Here is a 25,879-nt window from a genome sequence, read left to right as displayed (position 1 = left end):
ACAGAGAAAGAGAAGCAAAGGAAGTTTAAAAGTTCTTGAATTGATTGCACATGGGAATTTGGATTGTTGCGCAGTCAAGAGAATCTGCTGATTATGTGTTTCTCCGTTCTTCTTATATTTCCTAGGCTATTGACAAAAGTCCCTCATTAGATAAACTCTCTAAAAATTTTAGCTCCTTTTGTGCTTATTGAACGTAGATACTCGCATACTTATTCTAGAATCGATCGATGTTACAGGAGACTAAGCATAGGCCCCCTATGTGTTCCCTTACGGATGAGTGGACTTCGCACCATGGCTCGAAGAGGGTGTTCGAAATGCTTCTTTGAGAACCCATTACTAAACTTTAGCAAATTCGTAATGCTTCGATTTTTTACTTAAAAGAAAGCAGCACTGATCTACTTTCTTTCTTCATTCGAAATCAATATATTGATCAATTGAATTGATTTGCTGGAGCCGTACGCTGGCAGCTGTTGGACATGATCTGATAAATGGGGTGTTAATGTGCAGTAATTCTCTTCTTATTGGACATGATCTGAGAAATGGGGTGTTAATTTCGTTCTTTTTGTGGTAAACACTAAAGGATAGTAGATTTGCTTGCATATTTATGGATCTCCATGACAGAAGTAATTTATTTCTTTTGCGATAAAACATCAAATACACACAAACGTCGTAGCAAACACCAGAATTCTGAACCCATTAAAGATGCCCACAAGACTCCATATTTGGTCACGCATAAGCAGTAGGGTTTTCCACCAGGTAAGCATCAATAGCCTTCACCATAGCAAAGATTCCTTGCTGCATATTATTGGCATCTTCCTCGGATAGTAAGCTGTCCCCGATTGATTCATATTCAATCTTCATCTTGGACAAGCATCCTCCTTCACTGGTTGATGTCAAACTAACCTCAACACTGTAGGACTTCACTTTGACACCAAGAACGCCGCCTTCAAGGGTGGTATACTTGACTATGTGATTCTCTTGGTCCATCACCACCACACGATCCTTGACGTAGCTATAGTCCTTGATAACTGCACAAAGTGAATCTTATTGTCAAAAACAAAATAGAGCAACTCCAGCATGTACATGTATGGATGCATGTATAGTTGTTTTCTATGCATAATGAGTAGTTAGGAATTGTAAGCTCAAACAAACCATCGGTGAAGTTGAACTTCTTGACGGAGCCAACCCCGGCACCATCTCCTTCAAGTATATCAATGCTTGAGATGATTCCGGGCATAACTTTAGGGATGAGGTTATGGCCATCACAGAATGATGCTTTCCATAGCCTCTCTGCTGGGACTGCGGAGGTGTACTCTCCCAAAATGGTTCCAGAAACCATGGTTGTTAAGGGAAGCAAAAGATTTAAAGATATCACTGTAAATTAAGCAATTGGATGAGATGATGAGAAATGGATGCAGATCTGTAGATTTATATAGGTTTGAGGGGACGATCAATTGGTGAACAGTTCATGCATCCAACTTTCCTTCGTTCACCAAATCAAAAAACAAAACAAAAACAAAACCTACCAACCCATGACCATCCCTTAATTAATGGACTGGCGGGGTCTCATAATAATTTTCTAGTTGCTATTAATTTAATTAATTACCTTGATTTTGATTTATATAAATATTTATATATGACAACCTGCACCGTACCATGATCTGGGGCCAGCTCCAAGTCTGTGATTAATCACCTCTTCTTTTAGGGACGACCTATTCTTGATGGGACGTGGGATCCTCGAAGCTGACTTTGTAAACTCACCTACTCCTACTCACTTCTTTATATATTTACACTTTGAAAACTTCATATGTATGAATGAACGTGAAGATATAAATCTTCAAATTAAATAAAATTGGATCTAAATAAAAAATATTCTTTTCTTTACCAACTTCAAATGGTTTTAGACGATAATAACATTAGTATTGCTCTAATAAAACCTCGAAAAGTGGCAACTTCAGTTAATCTTCGATATTAAACTATCAGTCAAAAAATGTTTGATTTTCGTGTATTCACACACAAAGGCTCATCAATAGGTTCTTATTAAGGATTCACTACACTCCCCTTAAGATCAAGAGATTAGAAATGAATTTAAAACATTCCAAAATCCTAATAAAACTCTCTATAAACACCCCTCAAGATCATAGGGTTGAAAAAAAAAAGAAAAGAAAAAAAAAAAAAGTATAAAAAAGATGAGAGAAATATCAATAAAAAAAATATAAGGGTAGAGGTTTAAAAGCCTAAAGAAAAGTTTTTTTAAGTTTTGTAAGTTTGTGAGATGTAAAATTTTACAAATGAAAGCTAAAAGAAAATAATTGTTCTAGGTATACATTGCAGACCCATAAAGAGGTCCTTTATAGCTTACTTTTGTTGTTTTTTTATTGGTTTTGGCTTCCATTTATAGTTACAAGTATAGAAAATAGGTTTGAAACGTTTTTCAAATGATGTTGCATTCACCTCTTTCTTGCTTTGATTTCTATTTAATGAAGTTTTTTAAATGTTTTTTTTTCATATTTTTTATGTATTAAAGTTGTTGTTTAAGTTTTCATTTTGATATATAAATGTTGTTTTAGCTTTGGTTGAGCTTAAGCTATACATGTTAAAGTTAGAATGTTTATCCTTAGCCTGTTAAACTTATTCTTGGTCAAAATAGGTTCAAGAAACCAATTTTGAATTCATGTTACATGAGCATTGTTGTAACTCATTTTTTGATCCCCGTACAAGAAAAGAGAAAATACAAAAAATTAAAAAATTAAAAAATAAATATATATAATATATCAAAAAAATATATCAGTGAAAATAGGATGCCAGAGCACAAAAAACAATGATTAAAATTGGTTGAGGAGGTTCAAAAATACAAATATTCAAATTTGATAGTATATCATTGACCGGTGAGAGCCCTATTGATTAAGAAAATTTTATTTAAGGAAGAAAGTATAAAATCAAATGTTGATGGACTCAATTAAATTTTATTGAAGGTTTAATTGAATTTATTGAGGGTTGATTGCAAAAAAAAAAAAAAAAATGTTTTTTTAAGTCAATGTAGGTTTTTAATTGGAAGGAATTAAAGTTTTGGGGTCAAATTATAATTTTAAGAGTTGATTTGGTCAAATCAAGGACTTAATTACATAATATTGAAGTTTGATGGCCAATCGAGGATTTAATTGAAGAAATCCGAGAGGAAGGACCAAAATGCAAAACGCGCGCAAATTAAAGGATTGACTTGAAATCTGGCACTTTGGCGCCAATTTTCATTTAAATGAAACAACGTGATTTAAGTAAAAAGATGCCATTTCATGTGTTTTTTTTTTAAGAGAGACGAAACGGTGTCGTTTTGAGGCGGCACTGTTTTTTCTTCTTTGTTTCTTCTTCTCTCCCTCTCCACGTGCCCTGTTAAAACCAAAACCGGATGCCACCTGCACCTCCTCATGATGAGAAGACAGAGAAGCCGTGCCCCACAAGCGACGCCTCCATTGGACACCTTTACCAGCGTTGTGACAGAGTAGGAGACTGGTGTGCCCTATGCATGGGCAACGATGGGACGAAGTAGGGTCGACCCCGCTCCCCCTACCCCTATAAATACTGTCTCGAAAGGAAGAAAGAGGGAGGAGAAAAAAATGGGGGAATGAATGTGTGAGAGAGAGGGGAAAACCGAACAGAACGGGGGGGAAGAAAGAAGACAGTGAGAGAGGAGGAAGGGAGGAGAAAACGAGAGAGGAGACAATTCTTTTGAAAGAAAAAGGGAAGCCATCAAAGAAGCGGGGAAGAACGGGAAGTGATAGAGGAAGAAAAAAAAGTACCAGCGAAGAAGAATAGCCACAGCTGCCACCGGGCTTCCTCTCCATCGCTGCGACAAGCATGTATGATGTTTTAGGTTGTTTATTTTTGGATTTGGTAGCTCATACTTGATTTTAATGTTTTTTTTATTAGTTTTAGATTCAAACATGGTTATGTATAATATTATGACTTGTTGGGATAAAAAAACATGTTTTAGAGGCAAAAAATGCTCATTTTTGGGCTTGGCAATGGTTGCCTCATGACTGAGTTTTTTGCTGGGTTCTAGGCAATGTTCTTCGTGTTTTTGAAAAGAATTTTGTCTTAGACCCTTGATTTGGATCAATATTAGTTTATTTATTTGCACAAAACTCTTTCTTATACATGATTAACCAATAATCTAGTGATCAATATTTTTTTTTTTTGCATTTGGCTAAAAATTCTAAAGTTATTTATGCATTTTTTTAATCTAAAATGCTTTAACATGTTTTTTAAAAAATATTTCATGGATTGTACAACAAATATGTAAAATTCCAAAGTATTTTGGCATATATTTCAAAAATATATATATATAAAAATATTTTGTTTCTTTTAATATGTGAGATTATGAACTTGTACATAAATCATATTTCTAATATTAAATAAAAGATAATTTATTTTTTTTTGTTGGCATTAGAACAATTAGGTTTTAATGTGATAAGATAAAAACATCATTTTTAAGAAAAAAATTTCTTAAACCTTAGACAAATCAACAATTAAAAAACATAATTTTTTTCTTAGTATATATTAGACAAATAAACAATACAACTTACATTATATATATATAAAATGTATTAGAGGTGTTAATACCTTACCTTCACACAATCAGTCCTTTTTTGTTTTAAGACTCTAATACTAGTTAGGGTTTTTAATGATTAAAATATTACGTGGTAATTCTCAATTTTTTTTTTCTATTGATAAAAAATAAAAATTTATTATCATTTCTATTCATACTATTCCTGATTAACCTGATTCACAAAGATAATCGTCACGACATCTATACATGCTACATAAACTAATATACGCAAGTTGTTCTTGCTCATCTTCCTTGGATCGCCGGCCATTTCCATGATATGATCTATCCACCCATAGGTTTGTGCTATAATAAATATTAACTATACGCATTTATTTTTTATTGGAGTGGACAATTTTCTCAGTCGTTGTCCAGCCAGCATGCAGAAATAAAAACAGATTAAAGCTCATTCAAGTTATGGAATGTGACCCCCCCTTCCCATTCTTCGCTGAAGGGAAGTTGACAATTGTTCACTAATTTCGTTCTTTTTGTGTTAAACACTCAAGGATAGTAGAATTTCTTGCATATTTATGGATCTCCATGACAGAAGTAATTTATTTCATTTGCGATAAAACATCAAATACACACAAACGTCGTAGCAAACACCAGAATTCTGAACCCATTAAATATATATGCCCACAAGACTCCATATTTGGTCACGCATAAGCAGTAGGGTTTTCCACCAGGTAAGCATCAATAGCCTTCACCATAGCAAAGATTCCTTGCTGCATATTATTGGCATCTTCCTCGGATAGTAAGCTGTCCCCGATTGATTCATATTCAATCTTCATCTTGGACAAGCATCCTCCTTCACTGGTTGATGTCAAACTAACCTCAACACTGTAGGACTTCACTTTGACACCAAGAACGCCGCCTTCAAGGGTGGAATACTTGACTATGTGATTCTCTTGGTCCATCACCACCACACGATCCTTGACGTAGCTATAGTCCTTGATAACTGCACAAAGTGAATCTTATTGTCAAAAACAAAATAGAGCAACTCCCGCATGTACATGATGCATGTATGTATAGTTGTTTTCTATGCATAATGAGTAGTTAGGAATTGTAAGCTCAAACAAACCATCGGTGAAGTTGAACTTCTTGACGGAGCCAACCCCGGCACCATCTCCTTCAAGTATATCAATGCTTGAGATGATTCCGGGCATAACTTTAGGGATGAGGTTATGGCCATCACAGAATGATGCTTTCCATAGCCTCTCTGCTGGGACTGCGGAGGTGTACTCTCCCAAAATGGTTCCAGAAACCATGGTTGTTATGTGAAGCAAAAGATTTAAAGAAATCAGTGTAAATTAAGGAATTGGATGAGATGATGAGAAATTTGATGCAGATCTGTAGATTTATATAGGTTTGAGGGGACGATCAATTGGTGAACAGTTCATGCATCCAACTTTCCTTCGTTTACCAAATCAAAAAACAAAACAAAACCTACCAACCGATGATCATCCCTTAATTAGTGGACTGGCGGCCGGGGTCTCATAATAATTTTCTAGTTGCTATTAATTTAATTAATTACCTTGATTTTGATTTATATAAATATTTTTATATGACAACCTGCACCATATCGTGATCAGTGACCACCTCCAATCCTGTTCTTTCAGGGACGACCCTTCTTTAAGGGATTCGAAGTTGACTTTGTAAACTCACCTACTCCTGCTCACTTCTTTAATATATATATATATATATATATATCAACTAATTAAACTACGTTCTTTAACTGTAAAATAATCATGTCTACCTTTCCGGCCAGCTTTGATCATTTTTGTTCCAATTGATGTGGGCTGGCTTTAATTTATTCCGGTTTATGTCTATGCATGCCTGGAAATATTCCATTCCAATTTCTTCCAATTGGTGTTTGTATTTCATAAAAAGAATTGAAAATATATGATTCGATAAATTGCATAATATGCTGTTAACGCTACTTAAAAAATAAAACAAAAAATTAATCTTCATTTTAAAAAGCAAAGTATAGATACACATGTATTTTTTTTTATTTAATTGTGTGGCAATAATAATAGATATTCATAAGAAATATAATGAATATCTCAATTAAGGGAAAGGTATATTTTTTTTTGTCAAATTTTCTTTTAATATTTTAATTTTTTTTATTTTAAAAACATATCTTTTCTAATAACAATATGATTTATTGAATAAAAAATAAATAAAATAAAAATAAAAACTAGAAAAAATTTCTATTGATTTGAAATAAGAAGAAAAATGTATCATTCTAATCAAAAATCGATTTTCTTATTAATTTTTTTTTCACAAAAACGTGTAATTTTTTTCTTAAGAAGTATAGTGTTTTTAAATTAAAACTTATTATTGTCTTTAAAAAAACATTAGAAAAAATCATAAATATATAATTTCCATGTGAAATATATAAAAAATATAAAAAAATGAGAAAAACATAAAAATATATAAAATTAAAAATAATTAAATAGATATTTTATATGTATTGAATGTTAATGAGGAAAACCTTATATATATATTATAATAAAAAGATATGATATTATTTAAAAAATATATCACAATTTGATAATTATTTAAATATCATTTAAATAATTTTTTTAAATTCAATTCTATTATAACATATATATATATATATATATATATATATATATATATATATATATATATATATTACAGTCATTTAAAAAATAATCATAAGTAACTAGGATTGAGATGTTAGCCCGAAAGCTTGGCCCAATCCATAACTCCCAATGATGCTTAAGCCTAAAAATCAAGGCCCGCACTCCTGAATTTAAATATTTTTCAGTAGGAGCAGATGATATTGATATTTGTTTTTTCAGAATATTGCAAATAAGTCGCTGTCCATTTGAAACATTTTCTTGAACACCAAAACTAGCTCTAATGATTGAAAATTCAAGAATCTTAAAAAGATAAATTTAAACTTCATTTTTCACTAAAAACAAGATAACAAAAAATCATCATATGGATATTTGAAACTCATTATTAACTACAAAACGCATTTTTATTATATAAAAAATTAAAAATCAAACCAAAATAACATTTTTCGAGCCTTGATTTATATTGCAGGGCATCATTGAAGGCTAAAATCACCTTCATTGAGTTCTCCTCATATAGACGAATCCAAGGATAACAAAATCAAAGTTATTGTTGGATATAATTTTTTTCATCCAATAATTTTCTCTCTACTTTTTTCTTTTGTGACTTCCTCTCTTATTTTCTCTAAACATTTAGAAAGATGAACTTATGGAATGAATCATAAAAAGCCCAGAGAAAAGGGATCAAATATGAAAAAGTAAAATTTGAGAGACGAAACATACTACTTACCATGTTATTAGTATTGTTGGGATATAGATTATTAGCTGAGCTATATAATTTTCATTTTTTATTGATCTATTTAATTAGAATGTTAATTTTTAGTATGCTAGACATGAGGGAACAAATGAAAATGAATATAGAGTTTATTTTTTGATGACACAAGTGTTGATTTAATTCCTAATTACTCATGAGGTAAGTGTTTTTTATACAAAAAACCAGGACATGAAATAAGGTTGTCGCAGAGAATTGTATCCTCTATGTATCTTTAAGGCAAATCGCCGATCAATAGGTGCAAACTGCAACTCGCTTTCTAGATTTTCAATAACAAAGCTTCTTCTCTAACTTCCAAGAATGAAATCTCTCCACCCTTATTTATACATGAGGCTAGGGATGCATAATTAATTTAAAAGTAATTTCTTATTATTTAATAAATTTACAGAATCAATGAATATAAGATGATTCAATGGTATGAGATTAATTCAATATTAATTATAATTAATTTCTAATAATTCATTGAATTATAAAAATAATGTATACGAGAAGATTCAATGAGATAAAATTAATTCAAGATTGATTCTTAACAATTCATTAAATTTGCATTACCAATGAATTTAACAAGATAAAAAAATTTATCATTTTACATTCACATGGATTTAGACAATATATCCATATATATTGTTTCAAAAAATTTTCATATAAATTATTAAAATTTCAAATACATATTTTTTATTATCTCAAGCTGACTTAGATTAACCTGTATGACTTAGGATCTAACTTTTTAGCTAAATCAATTTTAAATCAGGTTTAATAACTCATTTAAAATTGCTTAAAGTTGTATTAATATAGGTTTACACGATGATATTTTTTTAACTTATAACAGTCTCATTTTTTCCAAGTTTAAAAAATAAAAACCCCCCTTTTCTTAGCAAGTAGTTACAAGCTATTCATCTTTTTTCTGTTAAAGAATTATCTCAACCTAAAAAATTAAACTATTAAGTGAGATTCATAATATAATTTATATTATTTTTTGCAATACAACTCTTCAAGTAAAAATTCTTTGAGTCTGAAACTTATATAGATCTACACTATCTTATATGTAATTTTTATTGGATAAATAAAGATGATGAAATTTAAATTTATGATTGCTTAATCAACAAAACTCTAATATTATATCAAAAAATTATCTTAATCTTATAAAATCTTAAACTAGTAAATAAAAATAACTATAATATAATTTATATTATTCTATATATAACAATCTCTTCTTCACCAAACAGCAGTTCCGCTCTACGCCAGTAAAAGCTCTACATGATAGCCTATCTCAGCGTCACCACAGACCACGACCATTGTCTCCCTCATCCTTGCCGAAACATCCAACTGACCGATAGCCATTGTCAGCATCGATCTACACATAAAACCGCCACAGTCCCTCCTCCAGCTTCTCCACGCATCAGCCACCCGACGACCATCAATAGACAACGACAAAAGCAGTAGCTGTAGCAACAGCAGCAGCAGCAGCCAAGAACTGGTGAAGAGAGAGAAAACCGATAGAGAAAGAAACTCAAAGTTTTCCTGGCATCTATCCCCCTCCTCGAGCGACGGTGAAGTTCATTGTCAGTGTAGAATGGAAGAGGAGGAGCGAGCGAACTCGATTCAACAGGTTTAAGGATCTCATCCTTATCGGTGTGTGCAGCCAATGCGCTGCTGTCTCCACACGTCTGTCCGCTACCCCCGTGTCATTCTCATCTGCTACCTCTACCCAGTTCACTTTCGACAGCTTTTGGCCATCTCGAGTAGTTCCTGAAGGTCATTTTCAAACCTTGAATGATTATTTTTTAAAATTTTAAATAATTTTCAAAGTATTAGTTTTTTAAGCGTGTTCCTATATGGAGTGCTGGTGTCCATGTCATGGCAACCCCAAAAATATAAAATCATAAGAAATTTATTCTTAAAGGTGCGGTAAGATTAAAATCAATACCACGTACTTGATGGTGAGATTGGGAGAATAAGTCACAACCGATTTATCCAAGGTGCAATTATTTGATATCGGTGTAAATTTTATATGCGTCGACGACTTGTATAACTTTTGTGTGCACTTGTTTTTGTATATACGATGTTGATTTATTTAGTTGTCTATTGATTGTTTTTGTTATTCATAAAGTCTAGGCTAAATGAATTATTATTAAGCGTTGTTCAAGAATGTTGATAAATAAGAGATAAAAAATTGCTTGGTATATGGTTGGACTTTAGTGTATCCAAATTATTTTTAAATGTCATAATTTTCTCTTTTTTGTAATGTTATTGCATAATTATTGTTTTTATTATATGTAAAGTCAATATGGAATAAATAAACCATCATTAATTATTGTTCAAGGACATGCAAGTGGATGATAAAAGATATTAATACGCAACTTCTTATTTTTAAAAAAAATAAAATAGAAAAGTGATAATTCATTTGTTATTTGAATATGTATTTTTTTTGTTATGTTCAAGGGACACGTGCAAAATTATTTTAGGTGATGTTATTCTTTAACGCAACAAGATAATTTGTGCTAGATGAACATGATTTTATATAAAGTTGTCAAGTGTGAGTGACGATCTTTTAGCTCATTGTGATCATAATCAAGTTGAATGGGTCAAATCCTAAGTAACCATTATGTTCTCCTCAAGTCCATATATCGCATGTATTTCAAAAGTAAAGTTTAGGCTATATAATTATGGTCTACTCTTAAATCACTATTTTAAATTCATATAGTCTTTTAATATCAATAACAAGTTCACATATGTAAATTTAGATAAATTCTCAATGTGTAAACACAATATATATATATATATATATATATATATATATATATATATATATATATATTATCATTAAAAATAAATGTAAAACAACTTACTTTTGATATAATGTTTTAGGGTAATTTTCATGTTTTATTTAGCATAATTAGCTTTTTATCTAAAACTTTTTAAAACTAATTATGAAACTTTGAAAGGAATTATTATTTCACAATACTTTTCTGAACACAATTTATTTTTATTTTCAAAACAACTGTGTTATTTAAAAAAAAACAATTTTAATTAGTATGGTAGTCCATCAAAGGAGAGCGTTCTATTTTATTATGACCAGGTAAACAACAATGCGTTTGATTTTCCTTCGGTAAAAGTCACGACACAATTATATAATAATAATAATAATAATAATAATTTATTATTATTATTGCTATTAAGATATTTTTCATTTTTATTTAAAATGAAAAATAATTTACTTTTTATAATTCAACAAACCATAGATTACGCAAAAGACTGATGAGTGAGGAGCTGATTTTTTTTCTTGAGGACTAAATTGGTATTAAATTTAAAATTGGGGAATTGATTGCAATTAACCTTTTTTTTCTCAAATGATAAAGAATTATTTTTAGAAAAATATCAAATAAACCTTTTTGAGATATTATAGACTTTACATCCAAACTATTTTTATATTAATTTTATTTCTAGATACATAACCCAGGACAAAAACATAGAGAGAACAAGCAAACACCGGGGAGAGAAAATACATAACAAAGACAGAAAGAAAACCAGAGAAGAAAAAAAACAAAGATAAAAAATACATGGAAAATTTAACTAACAAAGAGAACATGGAAAGAAGGAGAAACAAAAAAACCCAAAAAGAAACAAAGAGTAGAAAAGAGAGGAAACCAAAAGCAGGACGAGTCGTAGTTTACCTTGTAAATAAAAACCAAGTTACTAACCAGGTTGGGCTTGCTAAATCCAACCCAGCCAGTACAGTTGAATTGGACCTATCCCAAAAAAAAAAAGAGAACAATGGAGGTTAGGCTGGGCCTAAGCCTAAGGTCCAGCCAGCTCAATTTTTTTGGGATATCATTTTTAAGAATCTAATAACTAATAAGGTTACCACAATACTCAGTCATTAATTTTTTTTAAAAAGTATTTAAGAAAGAATAAATAAATTTTTGAAAAAACTTCTATTGAAGATGCATGTTTAAGGAGCTAAATCTTTGATTTTTTTTTTTAATTTTCTTGAAAAAAGGTAATTTGTTTTATTTCGTGAACATTTTTGGAAATCTTGATTGGAATTCATCTTAAAATTTAATAAAGTTTAGCCTAATTAGATTGAATTGAATAAATTGGACAAATAAAGGGTAAAATTTGAGGGTTTTTAGTTACCATTTCCATAGATGAGTTAAAAAGGGATATCTGTGGGAAAGTGGATCTACATAATATCTAAAGAAATCAAATTAAAGAAATTAAAGGTATGCAATCAATAATTAAAAATCCAGCAATACATTTATACTCTTTAGATTCTGCCCTATACAGTCATACAACCACACCCATCTATATAGCATGGCATCAAGAACAGCCATTGGCATATTCAGTGAAGAGAAATCGGCTGAGAAAAAAAAAAACAAAAAAAACTATGGAGAAATCTTCACTCAAACTGGCATTTTTAGATGTGCTATTGACCATTGCAGCTTGTTAGTCTTTCTCTCTCAAATGTAACATTTGCTTCGTTCTTAATTATTTTGTTTTATATATTTATTTTTTGTGATATATTAAGAATTAATTAATTAATATTTTGAAAACTTGATTGTTAGGTTCACAATTGGCAGCAGCAAGAGGCCGAATAATTAAATTCCGTTGTAATAAACATGAAGATTGCAACACAGGCAATAGATGCTTCTCTGAGGGACGCCATTGTTGCACACCAAAGAGCTCAAGTAGAAAACTAAACAATGAGTATTTGCTCGTTGGAGATGTTGATGTAACTAATAAATGCTTGAAACCCCGCATGCACCGATTAAAGAAATTGAAATTATAAGTAGACTTTTTTGTTTTTTTTTGGTTGGCAATGGTTAGCATGTTTTTTAAGAGGGGAGAGAGTAAAGGAAAAAAAAAAAACATGTGGTGAGAGCTCAATCGACAATCTTCTAATAGCACGAGCCTTGCCATCATGATAGGGTGGTGGAGCACTTTGAACGTTGTCCTGAACAGTGTTGTTCAAAGTTATTTTGGTGTCGTGTGGGTGCAGGTAGTGTCTATTTGCTGACGCGTGCTTGCATGCTTCAATCTTTTTTTTATTTAAATTATATTTTATAAATTAAAAGATCCAGGTACCCTTGACATCATAGGAGAATAACAAAAAAAGATCATAAGAAAATGACTAAAGTATCCTTGCATTTGAAGCTAATAAAAATTATTTTTAAGTGCATTTAAGTAATTGCATTATATAAAAAAAAATGAAAAGCTCGAAAAGTCCCTTGATCGAAGCATGATTTTTTTTCTTCTTTTAAAGGTAATTTAATAATTACACTATGTAACAAAGATATAAAAAAACCTCATTCTTTCTTGTAATGATTAATGAGTCTCATAAAAATCTTCCTACCTTCAAAAGAAATCTTCCTACCTTCAAAAGTCCATGTTAAACGAGCTTGCTCTAAAATGGCCAAAATAGTAAGTTCACACTAAAATGTAAGTGTGTGCACAATGAATAGTTGAGATTTTTTAGCTTTTTATGTAATTTATTTTTCAAGAAAATTAAATATTTTTTATTCATCTATTAAAAAAAACTATCTATCAAAATTAATGTATTCATAAGAATTTATTTTTCTTAATATTTTCCAAGGTTCTAATCTGAAATAATTATGTAAGAATAAACTCACATACAAAAAAAAAAAAAAATCAATTATCCACTTTTATGTATTGAATTGAAGTGAAAACCATAGTTGTAAAACAGATATGGATTAGATTTAGGTCATAAATTTAAGCAGGTCAATTACCAAAATTTTGATTAGATTTTATATATATATATATATATATATATATATATATATATATATATATATAAACTAAAGTCTATGGATTATGGACTCATTTTTTATCATATTAGGCTTGAGATCGCAAATCAACTCGGATTTTTTATTAGGATAATTATATTTTTTTCTTTTTATATTTTTCCAGCTCGAGCCTATCTATATCTCGAATTCCATTTCACTTTATCAAACTAATTCAGGTTTTATAACCGTGATGGAAACCGAAGAAATGTGTAAAAAAAATAAAGTCCATTGTTCCTCAGAAAAGGAAGAAAAAGAGAAAAAAAAAAAAAAAACCACCAGTCCATGGTAAAAGAATCCGTCAATCTCCATAACCGAATCAATCTCCATAACCGATAGAAATGACAAAGACCAAAACGTGTCCCGTTAGCAAATCATTGAACTTCTTGTGCGTGTCAGTCTTGTAAGACCTTTTGCAACGTGTCACACACAAACATTCCTCATCCTTCCAATTCCATTTCTTGATGTTACAAGCTCGCTGGCTTTCAAACCTTGGTGACTCTAGTTTCACAGTAGAGTTATGTTATTGATGTTGTTTTGATCATTCCTTTAGATCTGCTATCTGTCAAAGCTTTTCAACATGGCTAAATATGGATTGATTGCCATCTTTGACGATTTCCTTCTTCTTTGCAACTCTTAAAAACAGTTTTGTTTTTGCTTTTTTTATTTATTTAGTAGTAGTTGTTTTTGAAAATATTTTTTTTTTGAAATTATATTAAAATAATATTTATTTATTTTTAAAAAATATTTTTGATATCAACATATCTAAATGATCTAAATATACCAAAAAATATATTGATTTTAAACAAAAATAAAATTAAAAAAATATTAAAAAAAATGATTTTGAAATGTAAAATTAATAAACAGGTCTTAAAACTTGATTTCAAATGATGCATCATGATTTGTATAATATTGAGTTTATTGTATTGGTTTGAAGCTGAAATGAAATACATTTAAAACAGCTTATGTAACATTGGTTTACCACTTTTGTTCAGTTATAATATCATCTTCATTAGTTATGAAGAAACGATGAAATAGATGTTATAATGTCCACAACCAAGTTTGATTATTCTTTTCAAATTGTGGATATGCTTTGATTAATAACAACTATGTTTTTAATACATTATTGGTATATATATTTTTATTGTTATGAAAAAATTGTAGCAATTATTAACAAATATTACCATATAAGAGAAAAAAAAAATATAGGATTTCACATGGTTCGACAAAATGTATGCATCCACAGGAGTTATAAACTTTTATTTTTCACTATGACAAAATAGGGTTACATGGTATATATGTATCTATAGCATACCTTAAATCGCTCAAAAACATCTAGTCAATCAAGAAATCATAACTATCCAAGGAGTATTAGTAACTTTTTTTGTAATACTCTTTTATTATACCGATTTACTTAAATTATTTTTTGTACATCAAATTTTTTTTTCCTAACCATTCAAGATTTAATGTGATTCTGCTATGCTCTAACATTTATATATGAGCTACAAACTACAATGATTTTCATCTTAAGGAATATCCATCTTTTATGAGAAAAGTAGAGAAAACTCTACTTGGAAAAATAGGTTAGAATGTCTTGTTTCTAGCATATGAAGACATTAATTAAATTTAAGTAATGCATGAGCTTATTTGTGGTAATATAAACTTTTTTTAAGCAATATTTATGTTCATGTGTTTGTGTTTTTAATTTGATTTCTATTCTTATGATTTGTTTTCCTTAACTCTTTTATAAATGTTTTATTGTTTTTAATTTTACTCCAAGTTGATACTTCATTGTTTTTTTTTTTTTTTAATTTTAATCCTTATTTATCAGTTTTTTATATATATATATGTTTTCTCATTTGATATTATTTCCTTTTTTTTTTCGTGTAATTTAAATAAATCCAACTTATTTAATTATTAAATTATTAAATTTATTTTTTAAAATAAAAATCCTTGAAGCATCTAAATATTTTATTAAAAAAATAATAGCGTAGATCTAGTTAATTAATAATAGACGTGGATACAAAATGAACCGCGTAAAATAGCGCTGATACGATGGGCCCAATAACAGGCCCAACGTTTCTCCTGTCTCTCCCTTCTCCCTCTTTTTTGCCCTTCAATCTTTAGGTCTCAAATTCAATACGTTGCCTCCTCGCCATCCACCTCCCAAAACACAAAAAGCCCCCTAAGTCGATACGTTTCACCAAGGTAGGCAGGTAAACAAAAATCCATAAAGCAGCTCAAAAGGAGGAGAATCCATGAGAAAATGCTTGCATCAACAACAATCATCAACAGAGCTTCCATTTTTAACCTCCCGCGCACGTTAGCTTCATCAACTAATCGTCTTGCTTCTCGATCGCTATGTCCAGGTTGGTTGATCCCCGCCCTCCTCTCTGAGCAAATTCGTTTTTAGATTTTGAGCTATTGATTTTGATTAATTTTAAATGAATTTGTAATTCCATGTCCAGGATTTAGAAATTATAGGAAATTTATGATCTTTATATTTAATTTATCTTTAGCTACAACTTTAAGCATCGTGGGTGCTTGGTATATGGTATTTATTTGTGTATTTCGTAGATATTATATATAGAGCCTAAAATATGATTGTTTTGCTTAAGGTCTTTTATTGAGTATGTAAGTTATAATTCTGTTTTACAGTTTTAAGTATTTTAGATTTTATTATTGAAATCTTTGATTTGAATTGCAGGTTTTTGACGATTGGAAATATTAAAAAAGTGGCACGGTTAATTTCCAGTAAACAGAAAAGTAGTAGTGATCGATTATTGGAAGTAAAAAAGTATGGGACAGTAGTTTCAGTTGGTTTGCATTTACCGCAATTTAGATATTACTCGCAATATAGCTTTCCAAGAGGGCATTCGTCTTTTGCATTGTACAATGTTAAAGAGCAGTTTGGACGGAGGTATTTTACAAGTTGTTATTCATCTACGAGTGATGTGGTGACACGCAATGCCCAGCTTGCTTGGAAAAGGCTATGCAGGAAAGGTTCTGCTAATGGCCGGAGTTTTCCTCGGATAAGTAGGATAGCTCAAGCAGTTAGCTTGGCTTTGACACGGTCTCATTTGGTGGTTCCCAGTGCTTTAGCGTTGATGTGTGGGCAGGTGGCATGGGCACAAAGAACGTTGGTGGAATCGGATTTTTATCCGAATTCTTTGTATATGCGTGCACAAGATGGGCATGCTTATGTCACGTTGTTAGTATCTGCTGTTGTAGATGCATTTGTGGTGTTAGTGAGGGCTATTTATTTAGCAATTTTGTTCTCGCCCAGCATGATGATGGCTCCATTTGCTGATTCTTGTGGACCAGAGTTTAGGAAAATATGGCTTCATGTTGTTCACCGGACACTGGAGAAAGCAGGTCCAGCATTTATAAAATGGGGTCAATGGGCAGCTACCCGGCCAGATCTATTCCCTAGAGATTTATGCACCAAGCTTTCAGAGCTGCATTCCAAAGCTCCTGAACATAGTTTTGCCTACACGAAGAAAACTATTGAAAGAGCATTTGGTCGCAAGCTTTCTGAAATCTTTGAGGGTTTTGAAGAAGTTCCTGTAGCATCTGGAAGTATTGCTCAAGTGCATCGGGCCACTCTGAGATTTCGTTACCCTGGTAAAAAACAGACAAAGCCTACCGTAGTTGCTGTAAAGGTTAGACATCCTGGTGTTGGTGAATCAATTAGAAGAGACTTTATGATAATAAACTTGGTTGCAAAGATATCAACATTTATTCCAACTTTGAATTGGCTGAGACTGGATGAGAGCCTGCAACAGTTTGGTGTTTTCATGATGTCTCAAGTGGATCTTGCAAGGGAAGCTGCACAATTAAGCCGCTTTATATATAACTTCCGAAGGTGGAAGGATGTTTCTTTTCCCAAGCCTGTGTATCCACTTGTGCATCCTGCTGTTTTGGTGGAATCATATGAGCAAGGAGAAAGTGTCTCGCACTATGTAGATGACCTTGAAGGTCATAATCGAATTAAAAGTGCCCTTGCTCACATTGGAACTCATGCACTTCTGAAAATGCTTCTGGTAAGTTTTTTTTCATACTTTGTTTGCTGCTATCAATGTATTGACTTGAAGTTCTCAATTATGAGTGGAAAATTGTTAAGTGTTTTTCATTTAGAAAATGGGGTATTTCGTATTTCAGGTGGACAACTTTATACATGCAGACATGCATCCTGGAAATATCCTTGTCCGGCTTTCTCAGAACAGTTCTTCTCGGAAACGGCTCTTTAAATCAAAGCCTCATGTCATTTTCCTCGATGTTGGCATGACTGCTGAACTTTCTCAGGGTGATCGCATTAATTTGATCAATTTTTTTAAAGCAGTAGCCACCCGGGATGGCCGAACTGCAGCAGAATCTGCACTAAGCTTGTCAAAGCGACAAAACTGCCCAAATCCGAAGGCCTTTATTGAAGTAAGATATGGGGTGCATAGGTTTTTTCTCCTTTTCTTGGAATAATTGTGTTAAAAATGCAATGAGTTACCTTATCTATTAGGATAGTTGAATTTTACATTAGTTTTAGGTTGTGGTGACAAATCAGAAGATGGTATATTATTTCTCGTGTTATTAATTGCTTTTCCATTGTTATTTGGTTAGGTGATAAAATACATGGGCTTGAAAGTTGAATCTCTCTAAGCAAAGAGCTATTGTGAATAGAAGAGAATAATAGTCTATTAAGGTTATTGGGACCTTTGCAGTGTTTTCAAATTTTAATCTGTTTAGTGAAGTGAAAGTTTTTAGTATGCATGTAATTTATTCCTATAGGTTGTATTTTTTTGGAGAAAAAAAGGTGGACTAATGGTTTCATAACAGAGTTGTGAACATTTTGATATCCTTCCCGCGCTTCTTTTCATTTGGGGTTTCTGTATTAAAAATAACTTTGACTTTATATCTTAATTTGCAATACATAACTTCCTTTTCTAACAGGAAGTGGAAGAGTCATTCACTTTCTGGGGTACTCCTGAGGGTGATCTAGTCCATCCTGCAGATTGCATGCAACAATTACTTGAGAAAGTCAGGCGTCATAGAGTTAATATTGATGGCAATGTTTGCACCGTCATGGTCACAACCTTGGTTCTTGAGGTAACCTAGTTCTTTCCTTTTACCTTAAGGCTTAATGTTTCATTACAAGGACAATAGCCTGGTTTCTTGATGTTTTTAGCAACAGGGTAGGGACAAGAACTCGTAGGCAAAACATAAAGTGCTTTTTATGAGGAAAGACAAAATGTGGAGTAAAATGGCATTCTGCATTACATGTTAATTATTTGGGAACTGAATTTATCCAAGACTTTTGTTAAAAGACAAAAAAAAAATCTAAGACAAATGGGGGAAACCTTTGGTCAGTTGAGATCAGGTTCATATTTGTGGAACTTGGGAATTGACGAATACAATGTTTGAAAACTGGGTTCAGATTTGAATGGGTGATCATGGCTATAAACTTTTTCTTTGTTGGTTATACTGTATAGATTTGAATTGGGGTCAGATTTGCAACTTCGAATTGTAATATGCAAGTGATCCTACTGTAAAAAGTTCGATGTTTTCTTCACTCTTCTAATTTTTTATTTCCTGCTTTCCTTAAAGATTGTAGTTTTTGTTTATTGATGTCTGCAAAATGAAAGTAAATTTGATGTTTGCTAAAAGAGGCCCAGAAGTAGCTACATGGTGATATGTTATGAAGTAGCTTGCTTACTGGCTATAAGGGAACCTATTCCATGTATTAGTGCTTGTTATCATTAACAGGGGATGTAATTCAATATCATTTCTTTTGGTGGTTTTTGCGATTCCTTTAGGGCTGGCAACGGAAGCTAGATCCAGGATACAATGTGATGCAGACATTACAAACACTGCTTCTTCGAGCTGACTGGGCTAAGTCTCTTTCCTATACAATTGATGGGTTGATGGGCCCATAAGAAGGTTTTGTTTTTTTTTTTTTCTTTTTACGTTACTGTTTCTGAAAAAACAATTTTGACAGTCCGAGGACTCGGAAATTATACCGGTTTTTAAGAAATAACAAAATTCAGTTTTTGTCCCCCCCTTGAAATCTCCTGCATTTCCATTTTTTAGGTGAAATTTTACCCTTTTGTATTCATTGTGCTGAATTTAACATGTCATTTCTCAAAACTCGCAAAATGGTGACGTGGATGGGGCGGAGGGATGTAATAAAGTCTTGACATTCTATTGTATTCTTTGCTTTCCTTTTGTTTTTTTATTTTATATTATTTTGTACATTTAGCCTTTTTCCTTCCCTCACGAGGAACTAAAACAAAACAGGAGTACAATCATAGGGTAGATCTCATGAACAATTATTCATTATTTCTGTTCATCACTTTCGTTTGTGTAATGGCCATACTACTCGAATTGGTTCTTGATCTCATTATGGCATTTTGATGGTGAATGTAGACATGGCAGGAGACAAGTTATATTGACCGTCTTCTTGGCAAAGGGCTTTTTATGGGTGGAACTTGTAGTGGCATGCATTTAACTGGTTGATGTCCATATTATAACCAATGGTTGCCTGGGCATTTCTTCAATCATAGAAATATATCCGAGTATAAAATTAACGGATCATGGTATCGGGTTTCTTGATAGTGTTTCCCTTCTCATTTCCTTATAATACTAATTTGCAGCAGCAAGTCGAATTCATCTAAGGGCTATTATCGTACTTATTTAAAAGAGAGTCCATCAAGCTGCCTCACGGGCTACTAGAAAAAGAGTTTTCTTCTCCCTCCCTTTTCCAATCTCTCTTCTCTTCATTGATGGCTCAGTTAGATTGTTTAAATAAGTATCACCAGAGTCTCAAGATACCTACATATACTTATTCATGGTTAATCACTCCAACCAATGGCAATTTTTGCAAGAACATCAATAGCTATTTTGAAGCAGACGCAACATAGTCATTCAACCATGGTGGTACACAGTTTGTCAAGCATCATGTGTTGCGCCTGGGTGGGGGGTTCAAAATATGCATCGTTGAAATAAATATTGGAGTTGTTATTTAGTAATTAGGGATTTTAAAAGTTAGTATTAGTTCTAGAGATTAAGGTAATGATTAATTATGCCTAAGGGGAAAATGTCATCCTTACCATATTATGAAAGGTTATATTTATTAAGTGTATTTCTTCTAAATTGGTTTTTATGATTGTCATTTATTATCCTTATTATTTTTAGTTTTTTTTTTTCTAATTTTGTGAAAAGTTTGATGTTGGTATTTAGACATGTTAGAAAATAATATTAATCTCTAAAAATAAAAGACTCATCAATTAACATTAAATCTTAAAATATTTTTTATTGAAATTGCTAAAAATAGACATAACCCATATTTTTTTTTGAAGTCAAGACATGATCCCTTTCTAAAATGAAACGTGTGAAAAATAATGCTTATCCGTTATGAGATTTTGTCCAGGTTACTAAAAAAGGAACGTTGAATCCATATGAATGATAGTAATTGGGCTTTGGACTCCAAGAGTGGCGAACATCAACTTTGGTTCTTTTGTTCAAAAAAATCTTGTAAATTGAGAATCATTGTTTTTTTTTTTTATTTTTTATTCTTTTGAAAAGAAACATGGGTTTTTGATTTTTTTTTGGTATGTAGGCCAATAAACCAATTTATTTTGGCCAAGTTTTAATGAACTTGAAAAAACTTGTTATTAAATCTAAATATACGTGCGCGCATATATATATATATATATATATATATATATATATATGATTTTTTTTTTTCTACCACCACACTTCCAAACCGTAAATCATGGCCTGGAAAATGATGGCTAAACAATAATTAGTGAGGATATGTTGACGGCTTCAATTCTCATGAAAAGACAAGACAGTACGTAACTACCCACTATAATTATATAAGCCTTTGCATAAAGGTATACTCATATATTGATCTAAAAAAAAGTAAAAATAAATCAAGTAACATTAAAAAAAGAATTCTCTTAATTGTTGCTGGTTTAAAAATTAAGATTTTAAAAATATATTTTTAGTCATAATTTTAAAAAATACGTGTTTGATTAAAACTGATATAAAATAAATTTTTACATACAAAATAAATAAATAAAAATACATCATATTGAATGAAAAATATGACTTCTACAAAACTAATATTTAAAACATTAAAAACAAAAATTATTTAATTAAACAAATAATTTTTTTATCCATGATCAAAGTAAAAAAACACAAGCTAACACAAGACCAAACATTCTCCAAGATGTGCAACCACCTCAGCTTCCCATGGCATCCTTTTCCACTCCAATCCGACTTGCTTCCTTCTTGCCCCTTCCGTACTGTTTTTGCAAATTCTTTCCACCTAACAAAGAACCCCTCCCCTTTTAGAGAGAGGGAGCAAATCATTAACATCTTTTTTAAAAAAAAAACCAGAACATACCTTATTAATTTCAGTGAATTGCACCATGGCCTTATTAGAGCAAATTAATAATATGGACAATCTTGAGGGGTGTAGCTCAACTAGTCAGGCTTTGAGTTTGTTTTTTAAAGATCACCGGTTTGAGTTTCATAAACATCAGAGTCACTGAAAACTTACATGATTATTAACTTCAGAGTCCCGAACAACCATGTTAATAAAAAAATAAAAAAATTAACAATATGGGTGAGACTAGCGAGGGACAAAAATGCATAAGAGAAAAAGAAGGGTAGTCGATATCGATCTTTCTCTTCCCCTTCCCTACCCTTTTACATCTCTCTTGTGCATCTTTGCCCCTTGCTGATCCATCCATGAAAAGGGCACGATCACTGAGACGGAGGAGCATGCACACCAGCAGTAGATCCTCCTCCTCTTTGCATGTCGAAATAGAAGGAGACGTTCCTTTAAATAGGAAGGAAATTGGTGTCCCGTCCGCGTTCTTTTGGAAAAAGGCCGGCAGCGTGGTTGCCATGAAAGTTCTTCGCCATTACTCTCCACCCCATTGATGCAATTCCAACCACGGATACGGAATTACTTTCTTCTTCTTTTCTTCTTTTATTATTTTATACGTTGAAGGAAAAGAGTAAGAATTAGGATACTAAAGATTATTTTAATAAAATCAAAAATAAAAGAATGAAAAAAAACATTAATTTCCTCCTTAGACTATAAGGAATTTCCTCGCAAATTAACCGAGCAGACACGGGAAGCTACGCGTGAATTATATAATTTGCTAAACTTTTCCTAATTAATTCTATGCATTTTTGTCACATAGTTGGAGTTTTTGGAGGGAAAGATTAAAAAAAAAATAGCTAGGATGAAGTTTATTTATGTGTTTTAAAAGTATTTTTTAAAAAATATATTTATTTATTTTTATTAACTTTAAATTAATTTATTTTTAGTGTTTTAAATTATTTTGATATGATGATGTTAAAAATAATTTTTTAAAAATAAAAAAATATTATTGACATTTATTTTGACACAAAAAGTTATTTGAAAAGCAACCACAACCATACAGCTAAACAAACAAGTTTTCATATATATATATATATATATATATATATATATATATATATAGACACACACACGTAGCCCATTAAAATAATAATAAAAACTTAAAAATATAAGAATTTAAGCAAAAAATAATTTGAAAAATATTTTATAAAACAAAAATTACCATAACACCTCAGATTATAACGAGTTCCAGTTTGACATAAAAATTAGAGTGAGGATTGAAAAAAAAAATAAGGAATTGATGTCTAGATTTTTTCTTCAAAAAAACAAAAATGGAAATGATAAAACATTTGAAAAAAACTGTAAGAATAAAAGTATAAGTTCCAAATACAAGTTTCAATGTTTCCTTGGAAGACAAAAGACGAGTGCAACAAGAAAGTGTTGCGAGGTGGTGTTATTGAAAGTTTATTTATTTTTATATTTAAAAAATATTTTATTTTTAAAAATTTATTTTTTATGTTTTTATATTGTTTAAACGCTATCATGTATTTTTAAACACCCTCTGAAAAGAATGATATCTCTAGTTTGATATTTTTATCAAATTTATTGTTTCACCGGTGTAATAAATCTTGAACTTTCTTACACTATCTGTAGATTAAATAAAAATAAATAATGAAATTCACAACAGTAAAAACAACAGTAAAAACTCAACAGAATTCCAAAAAAAAAAAAATGACAATATTTCCTCAATTTGATATGCAAATTAATTAGGTGAAAAGAAAGTCCACCGCCAGCAAGTCCGCTCACTCAACCACTCTTTCCTTTTCCTTCCTTGTTACATTTTACAAATGAAACCACAGGGAAATTACTGGAATTAAAAGTCAAGGAGACATTCGCCAATTGCCGCACGCAAGAAATCTTCTCTATACTTAAAAAAAATATTCATTTTTGTTTCGTTTAATTTTGTTTAATGTTTTTTTATCTGACTTTCAACTTAACTCAAGAATGTTATCAACAACCATCTCAATTTAAAAGTTAAAATTATTAGGTGAAATTCTAAAAACTAATTTATATTATTTTTTAACACACATTTTCAAATAAAAATCTTTTGAACTTGAAACTTGTACAAACACATATTATTTTGTACTTAATTTTTATCAAATAAACGAGAATGATAAGATTTGAACTCGTAATCGTTTGGTTATCAAGACTCTAATATTATGTCAAAAAACCATATCAATTTAAAAGTTTAAGATATATATAGCTTTGTTCAATTTTATTTTTTATGAGGATTTTTTTTCTTTTGAATCAAGTATAAATATCAAATGCTTTTCTTACTCTATTTCAATTTCTTTTAAAACTCAAGCCGACATAAAATCTCGGATCCACTAGGTCACAAGTTAGCTTATCAGGTTTAGCATAACTTTAAAATAATATATTTTAATTTTGATTTTTTTTTAATTTTTTTTAGATTTGATTCTCACTTATTTTTATTTTTATTTTGGATTCTTTTATGAATTTATGGCCATAAGAATTTTCAATTCAATATTTGATGACATTTATGATTTTAATGTTTTGATTTTTATTTTTATTCTTAGCCCTTTCATTAAATTTTAATTTGTTTTTAATTTCTCATGAGATTTATAATCTTGATTTTTTTTTTTAATTTTATCACCCATGTTTGCTGCTGGTATTCTTTCTTCTTCTTCTTTTTTTTTTTTTTACTTTGTTTTGTTCATTAAATTTTTTTTATTTCATTTTTCATCGTTTTAATTCTTGGATATTAACAATCATTTTTATTTTCAGTTATCTGTATACGATGTTGAATAGTTACTCTTTTTTTTTTGAAAGACACTTGTAACACTTGATCATTATATTTTTACACTTCAAAATAACCACGGCAAATCACAGGCAAGCTATCTGATAGAGACCAGAAGGAAATACTGTCTTCAATAGACAGCTCCCAGGCCTACGAAGGGAGGGAAAACAAAAAAAAAAAAAATATTGTTCCCATGCACTCTCTGGTATGCGTAGCTTTAAACACAATGTTCATATGCCCATGTCCTTGTGATAGCTAAACAGTGAACGTTCCAAAGAAAAGAAATGCATCCTGGTGGTTAAAAGGAGCTCCTTTACATGCGAAAGCAATCATCATCTTTATTCTTTCTATAGCTACAAACCATAGCAAGGAGGCCTAGAGAAACATACCACTATCTGGAAAGATGTTGCTCCTTGGCCTCTACAGCATCTGCTTCTGGAACTTGCCTTCTCTCTCTCTCTCTCTCTCTCCCCCTGGTGTTTCCCTCTGTATCGTCTTTTAATCCCTGTCTCCTCTTCCCCGCCCCCCCCCCCCCTCTATATTCTTGTCTCCAGCCCCCTTTAAAAATCAACTAGCCCCCCCGTGTCTCCTTTCTTGTTCCTCTTTAAGACCCAAGATCTTCTTGTTACCAAAACCTGGGAACAAAACTTTCTGGTCACCAAAGATTTACTGGTTTGACAGTTAGAGCCTGGGAGAAGATCCAGGCTGGGGCTGAGGAAATTGTCAAGAAATCCAACACTGATCCTAGCTTGAAGACACTACTGTTGTTTCTGGGAATTGCTGCTGAAGCTTGGTGAAGTTATTGTGATTCTTGGATATCCAAATACCGAGAAAAGAAAAAATGTGAAGACGAAAAGAAAATATTCTTGGAAATATTTTTTTGATTTTTTTCT

At 31.2% G+C, this 25,879-nt stretch overlaps 2 protein-coding genes across 2 annotated transcripts; one reads left to right on the top strand and one right to left on the bottom strand.

The window, feature by feature from the left end:
- Nucleotides 1-615: 615 nt before the first annotated feature.
- On the bottom strand, nucleotides 616-6,035 carry LOC118042797 (uncharacterized). Its single transcript, XM_035050509.2, has 4 exons — nucleotides 5,685-6,035; nucleotides 5,287-5,561; nucleotides 1,153-1,312; nucleotides 616-1,028 (listed from the first exon to the last, which is right to left on the bottom strand). The coding sequence occupies exons 1-4, from the start codon at nucleotides 5,869-5,871 to the stop codon at nucleotides 727-729; spliced, it is 924 nt and encodes a 307-aa protein (XP_034906400.2). The 5' UTR covers nucleotides 5,872-6,035; the 3' UTR covers nucleotides 616-726.
- A 9,866-nt stretch (nucleotides 6,036-15,901) lies between these two features.
- LOC118042805 (uncharacterized) lies at nucleotides 15,902-19,982 on the top strand. Its single transcript, XM_035050521.2, has 5 exons — nucleotides 15,902-16,148; nucleotides 16,487-17,822; nucleotides 17,941-18,210; nucleotides 18,724-18,879; nucleotides 19,587-19,982. Exons 1-5 carry the CDS (start codon nucleotides 16,141-16,143, stop codon nucleotides 19,704-19,706), a joined length of 1,890 nt encoding a protein of 629 aa, XP_034906412.1. The 5' UTR covers nucleotides 15,902-16,140; the 3' UTR covers nucleotides 19,707-19,982.
- Nucleotides 19,983-25,879: the final 5,897 nt, after the last annotated feature.

Source organism: Populus alba, chromosome 4 (genome assembly GCF_005239225.2).
Source record: "Populus alba chromosome 4, ASM523922v2, whole genome shotgun sequence".
In the NCBI taxonomy this organism is placed as follows: domain Eukaryota; kingdom Viridiplantae; phylum Streptophyta; class Magnoliopsida; order Malpighiales; family Salicaceae; genus Populus; species Populus alba.
The sequence above is the reverse complement of the archived record's forward strand: the minus strand, read 5'-3'. Positions and strand labels throughout refer to the sequence as shown.